The 17658-nt window shown below is 37.6% G+C and overlaps 2 protein-coding genes across 3 annotated transcripts; one reads left to right on the top strand and one right to left on the bottom strand.

Annotated features, from left to right (window-relative positions):
* Positions 1-1872: 1872 nt before the first annotated feature.
* Positions 1873-13121, bottom strand: LOC127498796 (acid phosphatase type 7). Of its 2 annotated transcripts, none has more exons than XM_051868540.1 (15): positions 12923-13121; positions 12452-12491; positions 12099-12245; positions 11799-11999; positions 10538-10720; positions 10374-10399; positions 8211-8308; positions 7574-7636; positions 7280-7394; positions 6998-7111; positions 5663-5729; positions 4965-5032; positions 4168-4239; positions 3155-3292; positions 1873-2781 (listed from the first exon to the last, which is right to left on the bottom strand). In XM_051868540.1, exons 3-15 carry the CDS (start codon positions 12193-12195, stop codon positions 2716-2718), a joined length of 1308 nt encoding a protein of 435 aa, XP_051724500.1. In that variant the 5' UTR covers positions 12196-12245; positions 12452-12491; positions 12923-13121; the 3' UTR covers positions 1873-2715. The 2 variants fall into 2 exon arrangements, with proteins under 2 accessions (XP_051724500.1, XP_051724499.1); XM_051868539.1 differs by having other exon boundaries at positions 12099-12199; positions 12923-13068.
* A 469-nt stretch (positions 13122-13590) lies between these two features.
* On the top strand, positions 13591-17373 carry LOC127498797 (ER membrane protein complex subunit 7-like). The gene is made up of 5 exons (XM_051868541.1): positions 13591-13970; positions 14687-14806; positions 16100-16238; positions 16323-16403; positions 16474-17373. The coding sequence occupies exons 1-5, from the start codon at positions 13744-13746 to the stop codon at positions 16678-16680; spliced, it is 774 nt and encodes a 257-aa protein (XP_051724501.1). The 5' UTR covers positions 13591-13743; the 3' UTR covers positions 16681-17373.
* Positions 17374-17658: the final 285 nt, after the last annotated feature.

Raw genomic sequence — 17658 nt, 5'->3', positions numbered from 1 at the left:
AGTAAATGTATCTTGATTTTAGAATGTTTAGATATTTGTGCTGGAAAACAAGACAGAAATACTGAGGAAGGCGGTCATTTTTTGCAGTGTCATTTCACCAATATGCCACAAAACTGCTGTTTTCATTGAAATTCATATTCCACACACGTTTTCCACGCAGTGAAGATGTAAACACACACGTCAGCAGCAGCACATACTGTGGTGGTTTACCTTTCCCAGCATGCCTGTGTGTCTACGGCAGGAACGTTTCAGAAGTGAAAACACAGAAGAAGAATCGCCACAAAACATCAGCTGGTTAGGAACATCTAGAGAAGAAAACTTCTGAGGAATGAGTTTCATTTTCATCTAATGATGGAGAAACACAAACCACCAGAAGTGCGTCTCTCCCTCGGGAATGTTTTGAGTGAGAGAACGTGGTGAAACACACACAAACACACTTCACGTCTCGCTACAGTTGCCATATGTTTCCTCAAGCTCGAGATGTTTGTTTTTTTGAGGACACTCACTTCATCTGCTGCTCCTCGTCCTTAACTCTTTCACGCATAGAGGTCACTACAGTGGACAGCTATTTGAAAAGCATTTTCTTGCATATGCATGGGTTTTGAAGGCACATCAACCTCTACAGTGGACCCTAGTGTATCATCCTATACATTGCCACCACGTGGCAAGCTGATTTTTTCCTCACTCCAAACCAGTTGCTCTGGAATATCCATCCATTCCTTCTATCCTAGGAGACTCTTGCAGATAAAAAAATGTTGTTTTCAAGCAATATCAAGCAATATCTAATGAGTCATATCACAGCTGAATTTTCCAAGTATTGTTCCAAGATTGGGAGGAAATTCTGATTAATCATCTGTCCACTAAATTGGACATCATGCATCAATAGCTATATTTCAGCTACAATTCATACTATTACTCTGACTGTTGTTTTTGAAAATACTTCATCTGCAGTAACTTTTTTGACAGTAAATAAATCTATTTGTTATTAGAATGTAATTTGCATTAACATCAAAAAAGTAATGTGAGTACATACGTAATGTACAAACTTGTAATGCGTTACTTTACTCGTTACATCAAAAAGTAATCTGATTACGTAATGCACGTTACTTGTAATGCGTTGCTTTACTCGTAACATCAAAAAGTAATCTGATTACATAATGCACGTTACTTGTAATGCGTTGCTTTACTCGTAACATCAAAAAAGCAATCTGATTACGTAATGCACGTTACTTGTAATGCGTTGCTTTACTCGTTACATCAAAAAGTAAACTGATTAAGTAATGCACGTTACTTGTAATGCGTTACTCGTAACATTTGGTCATTATTTACTCTCTCGTTCCAAACACATACGCTGTTAGTAAAGACGTTTTAAAAACTATTTTTTAAATTACATATTTTGTTACAATTTCACTTCTATATATGTTATGAAAGAAAATGCTATTGATCTTATTGTGAACAATTCATCTGTGCATTCGTTTAACTTCTTTCAGTTTATTTGAACTTCAGCCCTTCAGAAATCAGCCCTTAAGAAAGAGGTTTTAAACTGAATTAAAGTATACTTTTACACTGTATACGTGGCAGCTCAAGCGTTCTGTTTTCTAGACGCCATGTGGAACAGAGTAATATGAAATTAACTCAATAATGTGAATCAGTCCTGAGCGAAAGCTCTTCTCCTGCTGATCTGCATTAACCACAAATATGGCCGTGTTGCGCAACACACTTAGAGTCACTTTAAACACCGCTCACATCTGTATTAGCCGAAACAGATCGCTTATCTTCATCCTGAAGAACTGAAACAACAACCTGATGTGTCTGGAGGAGTTTACCCTGGTAAAACACCATCAGCTCCTGTGATTCTCAAACAGACACCAGTTATTGTGACAAGATGAATTTATTAAAGCTTATTGTGAAGTTCAAAGCAGCCGCATGTGGAGGAAATCTATTCAAACCCCAGCGAGACAAATATTTCCTCGAATTGTTCACACAGAAGATGTTGTTGTTGAAGACATTGTTTTTCTATGAAAGCGTGCTATTGTAGTATATAATTGAGAAAATAAAATGAGATACTATTACATTAGTATCTTGTTATCATTGGTAGTCTTTTGCAGCATCTCACATAAAACAGTGATATAAAAACACGGCACTCAAGTAAAAAAAAAGGTGTTTAACTTTTAGTTTTCTGAAAAATATGTATCTAGAAAAAAAAGTGTTCTGTGTGAATGGCCCCTTATAAAGCAGCATACTGTCATAAAATGCTGTCTATGTAGGCAGCTCACTAGGTTTTGGAACAGTTTTCATAGTTTAAAAAAAATCATGTAGATTACATACAGTACTTTATCATCTTACTAAAGTATAATCATTTACAAGTTAGATCAAGGAAGACATAAATGTTCATTCAGTCCATCCAATTAAAGACCTTAAAAAACACTGTAATCAATCAGACTGTGATGTTTATATCCTGCTGTGAAGTGACAGGGTTTCCCGTGAGATTCTGAAATAATCCAGTGCAGAATCAGCGGTTTAAATCTGTCTGGAAGGGGTTTGAAGAATTGTCTCCACTTCAAACTCAAAACACATGTGTTCCTGTAAGATCTTTAGAAGGACCTTGACGTTAGATCTTCGGGTCCCTCGTTTGGTTGATTACAGCTAAAGTGCCTCTCACCGTTGATTGGGTTTCAAAGTGTTTCCTGAGAGAGAGAGAGTGTGTTTGGATCTTCAGTGCCAGGCGTCCGGTCCGTGTTTCTCCTTCACCAGCGTGATCTGATCTATCACTTTTCCATACTGCAGACAGAGTCAGAGCTTTAGATGTCACACATATGAACTTTAAAGTCAGCATGAAATCATATTGCAGTATGATTTATCGGTGCACATCATTATTGTGTTAAATTCATGTTCCTCATAATCTTGAATCAGAATATCTTCTCCTCCCTCTTGCAACATCTCTTCTCTTCTCTGATAACGAGGGCGGGGCAACCTGTCACTCACATGAGATCCACCAATAGCAAACCACAACCATCCAATCAATTCCCCACACACAAAATCAAGCCCCGCCCTACATTTGTTCTTGTTTGCGAAGCAGTTTCACTCTGGTATATGGCACAATAGAGAAGGAAAGAGTGTTTCACACTGACTTTAAGTGAGTTGAAGGTGTTACCTGGTCGTCAGACACCTGCTCCAGGTACAGGTGTGTGGAGTTGATCAGACGCATGCGTGTGTAGCCGTAATCTGTGCTTCTGAACGCGCTCCAGTCTCGAGGTTTAGGGATGAAGCCGTCGTGTTTTTCTCGACATCCCTGATGAAACAAATTCACAGGCTGTGAAAATTGTGCAGCGAACAACACAATGCACCGGATACTGTATCCCACAATGCACTTGACCTCCTATTTGCAGTGTAACGAATGAGCTGGAACTGATTATTTTAATGCAAAATTCAATTTAAGGCAAGACACTACAGGCAAAACCAGTGTTTTTCATGCACTGGTCAGTTTTGAGAGAGATTTGGCTTTTCATAACTAGTGGAAAGAAAGCGAGTGTTCATTTTATTTGCTTCTGTGGATTTCAATCTCTTTAAAGGCGTCAGAAATCTCCACTTCAGCAGCTTTACACACATCAAACTTTACACTTTTATTCATATCTATATTCTGAAGGGTTCTTCACATATCATTTACCTGATTTATACAACATTTCAAACCTAAAAACATGGTGAAAATGTATTATTTATATCTGTTTACAGTATTTTCTGATATATGGAGTGATAAAAAGAGAAATCCAGAATCCCTAATGTCAGAACAACAATTATGAACCTGGCTTTATCCAATGTTCACATTTCTGTTCTGGAAATACATGCAAATTAGTGCATATTTAATTAGATAATGCCTCATTTGCATATTTAAACAACATTAAAAACACAATGTAATGCATGTAATCAATCAGCTGGGAAAGTACGGTGATATCTATTAGTTCAGTTTTTTCTCTATTCACATGTAGTTTCTTGCCTTAAAATGCAAAACAACCAAGATGGCACCTGGACATGGAACATGATGAGGTCATGTGACAAAAAATAAGTAATAAATGTTTATTGTTGCACAACATGTGCTGCGTCACACACTATCTTTATTAAACAGTATGCAGTGTTTCTGATGTTGTGTTTCACACTGATGATACTCACGGCTGAACCTGTGATTATGTGAACGGGCGCTTTAGGATTCACATACGGCTCTTCAGAGCTCCCGTTAAACACCTGCAAGACACAAAAACACACAGATCTGCAGTTACTGCGGTTTAAAGTGCCCCATTATGCTATCGTAAAGGTTCCTAATATAGTTTTGTCGTCTCCTACAACAGGTTTACATTCATCCAAGGTCAAAAACACTTTAGTTTTCTCATAATATCCACTGCAGCATCAGCTCTTTTCTCTCAGTGTCTGAAACAGTTCGTTCAAAGATTCGGTCTCTCTAAACCCCGCCTCTCTGAGAGCTGCTCTGCTATGATTGGTCGGAAACCAAACGCTCATTATCATATCTGAATCTCAGCTCTTGATTCACAGTGATTCGAACAGTAACAGTTTTACCGTATCAATCTCATCAAAGTGGATTTGCTTTGGCAGCAGAAAACAGCGTCTTCTCGATATGAACAACACGAACCAAACTCTTCCAGTCTCAGATACAACTACAGTGATTGAGGGCGGGGCAAAGAGATGCTGTTCACCGACAGCCAATGGGGTGACATTATGTAAATTAGTTACAAACCTACACAGGTTCAGCAGGAAGTGAGACTGAATTACTGACGACTCGTTTCAGTTCAGAATCACTTCTTTCTTTTAGGAGACAAAAACTCCATTTATCTTTGAAACTTTGTAGAGCTTTTACCTTCACAAACCGCTCTATTACACACTGTATGAACGGGAATATCCCAAAAGCAATAATAGAGATACAGATCAGTTCAGTGATGTCAACATGTGATTACCTTGTAATCGTACACAGGCCAGAGTCTCTCATAGGTGTGTTCATGAGCCCACAGCTCCAGATCCACTCCTGCAAACATAAACATAAATATCAAAACTCACACACAGATGCAGTTTAGGCTCGTCAGCGTAATCATTCAGCTCATCAGAATCATTAAAGGTTCATTATCAGACCAACATGTGCAGCTGAAACACTGTCCTGTCATATGGGTGAAAACTATTACATATCATTATACTTCCCAGTTTACTGAAATGTTGTTTAAATATGCAAATGAGGCAGTATCCAATTAAATATGTACTCATTTGAATACATTTCCAGAACAGAAATGTGAACATTGGATGAAGCCAGATTCATAATTCTTGTTTGATTTTGTTGACATATTAGAGATTCTGGATTTCTCTTTTTATCACTCCATAAATCAGAAAATACTGTCAATAGACAGAAAATAATACATTTTCACCATGTTTTTAGGAGTAAAATGTTGTATAAATCAGGCGAATTATATGAACAAACCTTCAGAATATAGATATGAATAAAAGTGTAAAGTTTGGTGTGTGTAAAGCTGCTGGAGATTTCTGACGCCTTTAAAGAGATTGAAATCTACAGATGCAAATGAAATGAACACTCGCTTTCTTTCCAGTAGTCTGAAAGAAGACACATTAAAGAAGCAAAACAGCTCAAAATCTCAAGGCCTCTCACCGTACTGATAGAATAAATCCTCCAGTCCAGGAGCAGCAGGTTTCGTGTCATTGCGTCCGATTCGGACCTGAAACGGGACAATAGATCGGTCAGACAGCATTAAACAGACATTAAACTGAGGCGGTTTCACTGATCCCAATTGTCTGATGCACAATTAACACAAAAACACTGACTAGATTAATTCATCTTCCTGTCATCAGTGTGAACAGGTTTAGATCAGAAAACAAAGTCACGTATACAAGATCACAGACTACTCCCTGATTTGACCGTATACAATATGATCTTCATCACATTAAATCAGGAAGATAATCAGAGTATTTCCAGACACTTAGTAGCGACAAGATATCCTTCAGAAAACCTCTTTAAAATGTTCTTATGCAAAGCTGCAAACGTTTCTGAAATGTGATTGTTTAGATCTTTATCATCTCAAAAAATATGTAGGATTTACTTTAAAACTGCTAGCAAATTTCACAAATAATTACAAAGAAAAGGTAAGTAACACACTGAATTAAACATGAATTTTTGAAGTAGAAAGACTGAAATTGTATTTTCTTGTATTTTTACAGTGTAGATCATTATGTGACAACAGCAAATCCTACTAAAGCAACCTTCTGCAGTCTTAAAGTGCCACTATTATGCTTTTTCATATATATTCCCTTTCATGCAGTGTGTAATAGAGCTGTTTGTGAATCAAAGATCAAAGATAAATGGAGTTTTTGTCTCCTAAAAGAAAGAAGTGATTCTGAACTGAAACAAGTCGTCAGTAATTCAGTCTCACTTCCTGCTGAAACTATGTAGGTTTGTAACTGATTAGCATAATGCCAGCCTATTGGCTGCTGGTGAACAGCGTCTCTTTGCCCCGCCCATGTCAAGAAGACGCTGTTTTCTGCTGCCAAAGCAAATCCACTTTGATGAGATTAATACGGTAAAACTGTTACTGTTCGTATCACTGTGAATCAAGAGCTGAGATTCAGATATGATAATGAGCATTTGGTTTCTGACCAATCAGAGCAGAGCAGCTCTCAGAGAGGCGGGGTTTAGAGAGACCGAGTCTTCTAACGAACCGTTTCAGACACTGAGAGAAAAGAGCTGATGCTGCAGTGGATATTATGAGAAAACTAAAGTGTTTTTTGATCTTAGATGAATGTGAACCTGTTGTAGGAGACCTGCAGAACAAAATTAGGAATCTACAATAGCATAATAGGGGCACTTTAATAAATCCGAGAGTAGAAATTAGGACAACCACCGCAGGACGGTCAGATGAGAAAGAACTGAAAGAGATTCTGTGGTGAAGCATGAACGTTATCAGCAGATTTGCTCTTGTCAGACACATACGTAGCTCTGAAATTGTGTGCAGTCGTCTTTGTCGTCGTTGGAGCAGTACATGGGTCTGTGTCCCATCGTGATGATCCACGGCCGCTGCGCTCGGTTCTCAGGACGGTTCGCCTCCTGAACCACACAAACACAACACTATTATAACACACACGGTAAAACAGAACACCACGTTTCATTTGTTGAAGTTAGTTAAACACACACATTGCTCAACTAATGGGATTTTATAGTAAAGTGTTGATTGTGAGAATAAAATCGATCTCAGCAGCATCTCTGTGTTTGTACCTCGAGATCCGTCCGCAGCCACTCGTACTGTCTGAAGATCAGATCAAGGCCGTATTCCAGATAGAAATAGACTTCAGTGGAAAAGGAGATGATATGAGCGGGACCGACGTTCCAGCTACACACACACACACACATTGATAAACAAGCTTCATTTTTTAGAAAGTGATTGTGCAAACGTTAAATGTTTCTTCAGACCGGCAGAGCTGGACTCGTTGTCCTCTCTGTGTTTAAAGCAAAACCTCATCTAAAATAAAATAAAATATAATATAATAAAAATAAATAGAGCACTCGTACCTGTACCACAGATTCTCTGTGTGTCCCGGCATGCTAAAACGATTCCGGTAGTGGGAGAAATTACTGGAAGAATAAACACAGACAGAAAATCACAGACTGAAAACCACAGCTGAAGACGCGAGCGCTGCTCATCATGAGAAACAAACACCAGTGAGGAACAGAAGAGCGCTCTCGTGTTTCATTCGGTCGTAAACATGAGTGACGGTCAGTCCTGGGTGAGATACGGGTGTGTGTTTAAACACAGACAAATTCAGGGTCAGTGAACGGAGAGAGTGGGGTCAAAGGTTAAGAGGTCAGGGGGGGTTCAGGATCATTTCCGTCGTGCTGATATGGATGTACTGAGACCACGCTGGAGTCATAAGGTCAGGGCTAGGAAAACAACAGGCCTCTGCAGATGTTTGCTGCATTACAAGGAAAAATTACAGCCTAAAACCCACTTCCACCCATAACTAATCACATCTATCAATGTTCCTGAGAGTTATTGAGTCAGTGCACAGGTTTGTGCTTCCCTCCAGTGGTCAGTCGTCAAACTGCACACGTGAGCAGCAGACCAGTTCACTAAAACCATGAAACAGTTTTTGAGCGAAGTCTCTTCTGCTCAGATGAGGTTTAGGTTAAGAGCAGGTTCAACACTCACAAAGCCCACTCATGGTTTCCTGGACAGGTCATATAAGGAGTGTAAGCAGCGATGGACTGGATCTGCTTCATGAACTCATCACCGATCCTGCCATTGTCCTGAGTGAACACACACACACACACACACACACACACCAGTCATCAGATAATCAACACAATACTGAACATCATCAACAACACTGAACCTGTAAGATTCTTTGAATTATGTGTCATTAAGAGACCTCGATCAGAGCAGCATCATGAGGCTGAAGGACAGACTTAACGTGTTTTCAGTGGCATCCGCTGTAAAAAGCTGTATAACGCTCCTAGAAATTTTCCACAGCTCATGTTGCCTGTAGTTTGTTTTGTCTACTGAAATTTCTTGGAAAGATATTTTTGGAGTTTTTCGTCATCAGAACAATCCAAAAACACATGAAATGACAGCGCAACCCGCTGAAGAGATGTGTCTCTCCCTCACAGACTCGCTTTCATTCCCGTTAAAATCAAAGACGGCGCTGCTGTCAATAACGTCTATTGTAATAATATTAGTCTTGTGCTTGGGCAACAATCAAGAGGTGAACAATAAAAGCCGATAAAATGGACACTTGCTGAAAAATGGACACTTTTTACCAATATGAAATATATTTTTAACTGAAAAAAAATGGACACTTTTTTTTTACCAAAATGAAATATGTTTAACTGATAAAATGGACACTTTTAACCGATAAAAAATATATAACTAACCGATAAAACTGACACTTTTTAACCAATAAAATGGACACTTTTTTTAACTTATAAAATTGAGGTCTATAGTAATAATATTAGTCTTGTGCTTGGGTAACAATCAAGAGGTGAAATTCAGAGGTGAACAATAAGTTAAATGGACAATTGCACAAAAATGGACAATTTGTAGCCATATAAAATGGACACTTTTTTACTGATATGAAATATATTTTTAACCAGTAAAATGTATACTTTTTAACCTAAAGTGGACACATTTTAACCGATAAAATGACGCTTTTAGCCGATAAAAGGGATACTTTTTGACCGATAAAATTACACTTTTTAGCCGATAAAATTGACACTTTTTAACCGATAATATATTTTTAACTGAAAAAATGTACATTTTTTTTACTGATATGAAATTTATTTTTAACTATTAAAATGGACACTTTTCAACCAATAAAATGGAATCTTTTTAACCGATAAAAATGACACTTTTAGCCGATAAAATGGATACTTTTTGACCGATAAAATTACACTTTTTAAACAATAAAATTACACTTTTTAGCCGATAAAATTACACTTTTTAACCGATAAAATTACACTTTTTAGCCGATGAATGACACTTTTTAACCGATAAAATTACACTTTTTAGCCGATAAAATGGACATCATTTAACAACAAAATAAACACACTTAATGTGATATACACAGGTGGTCTTGGATAAAAGTGTCTGCTAAATGCATGATGTAAATGTAATGTAAATGAAACTGATCCATCATTGAGTTGATCTGGGAAGCCTCAGTCATGACAGAACTCAAACCAGATCCATCTATTTTCCAGACAGCCAGCGAGACACTTACATAACCATAATTGAACTCAAATCCAGTGATTTTGGGAATATTGTGGTTGGGCCATTATGAGTTGTTGGGTTTCTGTTGCTCTAATGAGTTTCCAGACGCTCTCTGTGCTTCTGCTGAAGGTTTGAACACACTGAACCAGCAGAAATGGTTGTTTTTGTAGGTTTTGTCTCTGATTACGATGTTATAGGAAACACTATATTGGAAACCTGTATGACTTTCTTTCTTCTGAGCAACATAAAAGACAATTTGAGAAATGCCTCAGTGTTTTTTTCATACAATAAAATGTCAATGGGGTCCCATTTTGCTTCAAAATATCTTCTTTTACAGGTCTGAATGACATGAATGTAGATGAAAACAGAACGATCATGTTTGTCTGAGCTGTGCCTTTAACTGTCAGTGTCAAAGAGAGAACGGAAACTATCATGGAAAATAAATTAGGACATTTTTGGTGCAAAAAATGATATAAAACGGCTTTAAAAAAAAATCATGCAGACTTTATTTATGTGATCAGAATTTTGATGATCATCGTGGCACTGGATGCATGTGAACAAACGTCACGTTAACAGCCCTGGATGTGTGTGTGTGTGTGTGTTTCTTACCTCATACAGGTCATACGCAAAGTCCCCTGTGAAAACAATCACATGCTGTAATGCACTTTCACCACATGCACAAGCAAAACAAAACAAACCCAAAGCATCCAAACTGTCATTCTAATCTGCTCATGCTCAGTTCATCAAGTCTGAACGGATGTTTGGAGTCTCACCGACGTGCAGAATGACGTCGTACGTCCCCATCTGCGTCTCCTTCTGCAGTCGACTCAGAGACTGAGGGTTTTCATTGCCCATGTCACCGAACAGAGCGAACCTGGGGCTGAAACTCACGCTTTCATTCAGAGACGTGAAATAGAAGATGTCGCTCCAGCCGGCGTCACTGCCGCAGTGATACACTGAAACACACACATCGCCTTCAACACTGGGCTTCTCAAAGTCATAAAACATATATTTTATTTAAAAACAAATAAAAAATAGATTACGATAAAGATTAGATTAAAAAATTATAAAAATTTGATTGAAATAAGTAAATAAATGAGCAAATATTGATCATATTTTAGGGCTCTGTGGAAAAGTTTAGAGAAAAAATGTGTAAAAATGAAAAAAATATATATATATATATTTTCCTTAAAAATAAATAAAATAAAATTACAATAAATAAATAAATAAATAAATCAAGAATTAGGTTTAAAAAAGGATAAATAAAAATTTGATTAAAATAAGTAAATCAGTGAATAAATAATGCATTAATAATACAGTGCTGTATTGAGTAGAAAAAATTTAATAACTCACTTATAATTATTACCCAATATTTTCCAAATGATATCTAGACATATCAATAATATAGTTTTTTCACAATATTAAATTGTAAGATGGGGGTCCTTTGCATGAGGATGATCATATTTTAGGGCTCCGTGGAAATGTTTAGAGAAAAACAGTGTAAAAATGTAAAAAAAAATATAAGAAAAAATATATTTTACTTAAAAAAATTAAAATGAGAGTACAATAAATAAAATATAAATAAATAATGCATCTAAAATACAGTGCTGTTATGAGTAGAAAAAGTTTAATAATTCACTTAATAGAAATATTTTGCAAATAATATTTAGACAAATTTATAATATTATTAATTTTTCACAATATATTTTGGGGTCCCTCATGCGAAGATGATCATATTTTGGGGGTCCACTGAAATGTTTAGAGAAAAACAGCGTACAAATTTAAAATTAAAAGTACATTTTATTTAAAAATAAATAAAAATTAGATTACAATAAAATAATAAAAAATTGATTAATATAAATAATATAGTGCTATAATGAGTAGAAAAATATTTAAATTATATTTAAAATACTCAATATTTTGCAAATATATTATATATTCGTATGGATCCTCACACGAGACTGATGGTCATATTTTGGGCGTCTGCGGCATGTAAAAGACTGAAGGTGGTTGATGAACACGTATGAAGGTTACCGTATGAAACGGCGGGCGTCAGCTGGCTCAGCGTGACCCGGTGGATGTACACGGTTCTGAACTCCGGCCCTTCGTTAAGAAAGATGCTGGAGTTTCCTTTTGCCGTGTGACTGAAGAGCTTCCCGCCCCACACTCCGTACTCCACAACGCTCTCGGTTTTATTGACGGTGGTCCATGTGACCACCATAGAGTTCGAGACACCTGAGGACAGACGCATCATCATTGTCACATGACGTGACATCACTACTACACTCATCCTCTCTGACAGACAGCTGTCAATCATAAAGACTGAACTCTCACCTGGATATGAGATGTGCACCTGCTCAGGTTGAGTTCCTACGGGCGGCACGGCAGCGATCGAACCGCAGAGACACAGAAGCAGCAGAAGAGCCATCATTCATCTGATCAGACAGAGTCACATGAGGGTCACATGATCAGAGAACAGAGCTGAAGGTGTTGACAGAAGCAGGAAATGTTCCCATGATGTTTTTTTACAGGTTATGTAAATGTTACGACAAAAACATTCTTAAAATAATGTTTATGGAACGTTCTTACAGCATATTTGATATAATGTTGAGAGGAAACTGGGTCACAACTTCCTTAATGTCTGAATAATTTTGTAAGTTATTAATTGCTCAAAACCTTTTCTTTACCTGATTTGCAGCACATCAGTTTGGATGGAGGTTAATCCACCTGTGACAAAAATGAGTTTATTCTCCATGACGTCATTCATAAATAGAAATAACACGCGACAGTAGTGGTCAAACACTAAAATATCCCAAATAAACATCTAAACAACCACTTAATACAGTATAAATTAACCTTAAATTAATAAAAACCACAAACAAAAAACAAAATAATGCAAATAAACTTAAATATGTATCTAAACAAACGCTAGAAATCATATGAATAACCCCGAAATTAATAAACACCCAAACAAACAGTGAAATAATCCTAATAATCTTAAATATGTATCTAAACAACCACTTAATACAGTATAAATAAACCCCAAATTAATAAACATTCAAACAAAAATCTCAGCTAAATAAATGAGCAGTTTTTAACCGACACAAACATTGAAAGATTACAGTTAAACTAACAAAATCGCAGCTGATTTCACAAACCTGTTAGTGTACTGTTTTGGTTTCCTCAAACTGCCTCAGTTCAGCTGATCACATGATCAGTGTTTGTCCCGTCAGATCACGTGACGCTCTTTCCCTCATGTGTGCAAGTGGCGACGTGCGCGCTCACGTCTTTGTTTCGGTTTTGCCTTTTAATAAAAGGACAACAACAAAAGCTTTAATAACATTATCTGTTGTGTCGATACTTTCAGTTTATATCGTATTCGATCTCTTCTGTTTTTATTTTTATTTTCTCGCTGTTATTTGATACTGTCTGCATATTGTTTGAAGTATTCATAGCTCACAGCAGCGTATTTTCTCGCGCTATCATGGCTGTTGACTGTGATGATTGACAGCTGTCTGTCAGTGAGATCCGCGCGCGTAACAGTGACTCCTGGCGGCTGATCGCAGCATTGCAGCCTGTGTTTCAGATTAAAAAAAAAAAAATACATTCACTACAGAAATTACATATTTTATTAAGTCGATTAATTAATAAAATTAACCGATAAAATTCCCCCCCGCAGGGAACGTTCAATAATGAGCTTATATTACCCGTTCAGAAACGAGCATCAAGACTTTTTGAGACGCAACACTTTCGAAACACATTTCCCTGGTGAACTAATGCTATAATCTCTGAAATAAAATAGTTGTTGTGAATAAAGTCGGCACGCGTTCTGTGACGTCATCACGCAGCGCAGCGCCTGTCAAACTTTGACAGCAGACAGTAATGCAAACCGTCACGTAGTGATTTATTTTTATCCGAAAGCGACAACAGCAGCAGCTTTAACGAGCTACCGACGAAGCGGAAAACGTGAACCGATCCGATGAAGACGCGTGTGCGCGCGTGCGTTACGCTGCTGCTGCTGTTCGTGCTGCACGCGAGTTTCTCTCACGAGGACATAAAACTACTCGAAGACTACGAGACGTCAGAAGATCTGGATGTGAGGGTTCAGGTGTCGGGTCGAGCGGTGGTCCCGGGTGTCAGAGCTCAGGACTGGATCTGCTCTGCTCGGGTTCTGCTGGACGGAGACAAACACGTGGGATTCATCAGGTGCGTGAACGACATCAAAACAAATGTCATGCCTGAGACACGTGAGCGAGCGCGGATGACGGTGCATGTTATATGCAAATACCTCGCTACATGAATATGGTAATGATTCAGTACTATCCCAGCTAAGAGTTTTTGGTTCCCAGAAACTTTCTATTGGTTAGCCGGGAATTTTTCTTAACGTAAATCGAACGTTCCATTTAGTTTGCATAACGTTCCCCTCATATTCCCAGAATGTGCTTATGTGGTTCCCACAAAAAGGGAACCTTAGGGAAACATTCTGTGTTTGCAGACATCATCCCAACTAACAGAGAACGTTGTCAGAACGTTCTGGCAAGGTTCTTTCAAAGTTATGAACAAACGTTCTTAGAATAGAACGTTCGTTCAAAATTATCTGGTATTTAATAATGTTCTCAAAACGTTAGTACAAAAACATTGTTTATAGAAATGATTTTTCTGAAACGTTTTAGTTGGATGTTTGCCTAACGATTTTTAGAATGTTACTACATGTTTCGGAACGTTCAGAGAACATTCAAATGTAACGTTCCCACAATGTTTGCGGAATAAAATTGAATGTTTTCTTAATGATTGCATAAGCTGTTCAAAGAAGATTCATAAATAATGTTTTTATAACTGAATGGGAACGTTATCAAAACGTTCTTAGAGCATATGTTTGTTGGCCGGGATCACTGTACATTAGTATCCTGCTGTTTCTGCAGAGATGATGGAGGTTTCACAGTCAGCGATGTTCCATCAGGATCGTATGTTCTGGAAATCTCCTCTCCAACCTACAGATTCCAGCCTGTCCGAGTCGACATCACCACTACAGGGAAAATGAGGTGCGTGGATGTGAACTTTCTGCATCGGATGCTCTTTAAAGCCTATTAGTAACCTATTAGATTAGATATTTTAGGTAATGTACTCTGACTACTTTTAGATTACTTTTAGATACTTTTGATTTGACAGTTATATTTATGAATATGGAATACTTTGAGTGTCTATATGCGGGAGGTTTTAGGGAGAATCAACGAATTACGAATAAGGCAACATCTTACGATTTGTTAAGATTAGTTAACATGAACTAACAATGAACACTTCTTAGGGTACGTTTACACAACAACGATTTACTAAAATCGAAAAAGTTTTTCCTTTGCTTTTTTTTTTGTGCGTACAAAACGCATAAAAAGCTTTCAGTTTTTAGTTAAAAACGACTACGTTATGTTATTAAAATCGAAGATGTATGTTAATATGATTTAATGTACTTCAGCATGCATGAACTAACATTGAACAAAACTTCTAAGGGATCATTTACACGACAGCGATGTACTAAAAATGGAAACGTTTTTCCTTTGTGTTTTTTACGTACAGATGACAACGTTGTCAAAACGATCCCCGTTCACACGGAATCCAAATCGAAAATGACTAAAATCGCTGTATTCTGATGTCAGGCCAGTAGATGGCGATGTCACTTTGTAAAGAAACACTACGCGCCTATATACTGAACACGACATATGCATGATGTCACTGTTTTCACAATTGAGCGTTTTTGTAGTTTACACGGAGAGGGTAATGTATTGTTTAAAAAAAAAAACGTCCTTGTCATGTCAACGAAAAGCCCAAACGCTTAAAATTTTTTAGATTTTTAGTTGAAAACGCTGTCTTGTAAACGGACCCTAAAGCATTTATTAATCTTAATGTTAATTTCAACATTTACTAATACATTATTAAAATCAAAGTTGTATGTTAATATTATTTAATGTACTTCAGCTTACATGAACTAACAATGAAGAAAAACTTCTAAGGAATCATTTACACGATAACGATGTACTAAAAACGTAAAAGTTTTCCTTTGCGTTTTTCGCGTACAGATGACAACGTTGTCAAAACGATCCCCGTTCGCACGAATCCACGAAAACGACTAAAATCGCTGTATTCTGCTGTCAGGCCAGTAGATGGCGATGTCACTTTGTAAAGTAACACTACACGCCTATATACTGAACACGACATATGAGCGTTTTTACAAATTCACGTTTTTGTAGTTTACACAGAGACGATAACGTATCATTTTCAAAAAAAAAAAAAAAAAACGCTGTCATCATGTAAACGGCCCCAGTTCTGTGTCGCTCATGCAGGGCTCGTGTGGTCAACTACATCAAGACATCGGAGGTGATCCGACTGCCGTACCCTCTTCAGATGAGATGCGTCGGTCTACATTCATATTTCATCCAGCGGGAAACCTGGGCATGGTCCGATTTCCTCATGAACCCGATGGTGGGTCACTGCCATATCAGTCCGGTCCTGTAACTGCAACACATCGGTTTGACGTTTCTACTTTACTCTTGTGCGCTCCCTCAGGTTCTTATGATGGTTCTTCCTCTTCTGATCATTGTTCTCCTTCCTAAAGTCATCAACCCCAGTGATCCGGCGATGAGGCGGGTATGAACTCATTATCTCATAATCAAACATGAATGCTGTGCTCTGATTGATCATGTTGTTTCGTTTGAAGGAGATGGAGCAGTCCATGAACATGCTGAACTCCAACCAGGAGCTTCCTGACGTCTCGGAGCTCGTGACCAAGTTCTTCTCACCGCCTAAAAGTCAAGGGAGGTCAGGGGGCGGAGCCAGGGTCCCTCGAGGCGGGGCTCAGAGTGTAAGGGGCGGGGCTCCGAGGCGGAGAGGAAAGACTAATATGGCCGTGTCATATACAGAATAAAACGGCTAAGAGAGTTAAAAAGCTTTTATTACTCATTACTGAACTCTACAGGTTCATCTGCTGTGTTTGATAAAGACTTCAGCAGGTCAGAACACAATATTTCTGTCTGTCAGATCATCTGTTTATATGTAAATGACACTTTATCATTACACTGCTGCTCATTAAACTCCACTGAAGCTGCTTCACCTGCATTAATGACACTTCACTGTAATGCTCCATCAGTTAATGATAGTAAACACATGAACTAAAGGAGCAGTACATTTGTTACAGTATTGATCAATCCTTTATTAGTTCATACAAATACAACTCCTCATTATTAGTTCATGTCCGTCGAATAATATTAACAGAGACAGCAGTAACACTTTCATTTGTCAGCATTATTTAACTACAATAGTAACATGAACTTTGTTAATGTTAATCTGAACTTTTACTGACACATTTTTAAGATCAAAAGTTGTATCTGTGAACTAATATGAACATTTTAATTAACTAACATTAAAGATACTGATATATTGTGGAAGGATTTATTGCTCATTGTTAGTTTATGCATTAACTAACGTTAACAAATGAGTTTATTGTGAAGTGTTATTTATCAAATCAATTTATTTACTGAAGTAGTTATTATTATAAACTATCATACAAGTTCAAAGAAAAACTAATAAAGGTTCAAATTAATAAATGAAAGTCTTTCTTGTTTCTTTGTTTTCTTTCTTTACATATTGTGTTGTGTAGTTTAATGATGGTCCCTGGTGTGTGTGTGTGTGTCTGTGAGTGAGTGTGTGTGTGTGAGAGAGAGAGAGTGTGTGTGAGAGAGAGAGTGTGTGTGTGTGTGTGTGTGTGTGTGTGTGTATGAGAGAGAGTGTGTGTTTTTGAGTGTGTGTGAGAGAGTGTTTTTGAGAGAGTGTGTGTGTGTGAGAGAGAGAGCGAGTGTTTTTTTGAGAGAGTGTGTGTTTGTGTGTGTGTGTGAGGTGCGAGTGT

The sequence above is a fragment of the Ctenopharyngodon idella genome, chromosome 17 (assembly GCF_019924925.1).
Source record: "Ctenopharyngodon idella isolate HZGC_01 chromosome 17, HZGC01, whole genome shotgun sequence".
Taxonomy (NCBI): domain Eukaryota; kingdom Metazoa; phylum Chordata; class Actinopteri; order Cypriniformes; family Xenocyprididae; genus Ctenopharyngodon; species Ctenopharyngodon idella.
The sequence above is the reverse complement of the archived record's forward strand: the minus strand, read 5'-3'. Positions and strand labels throughout refer to the sequence as shown.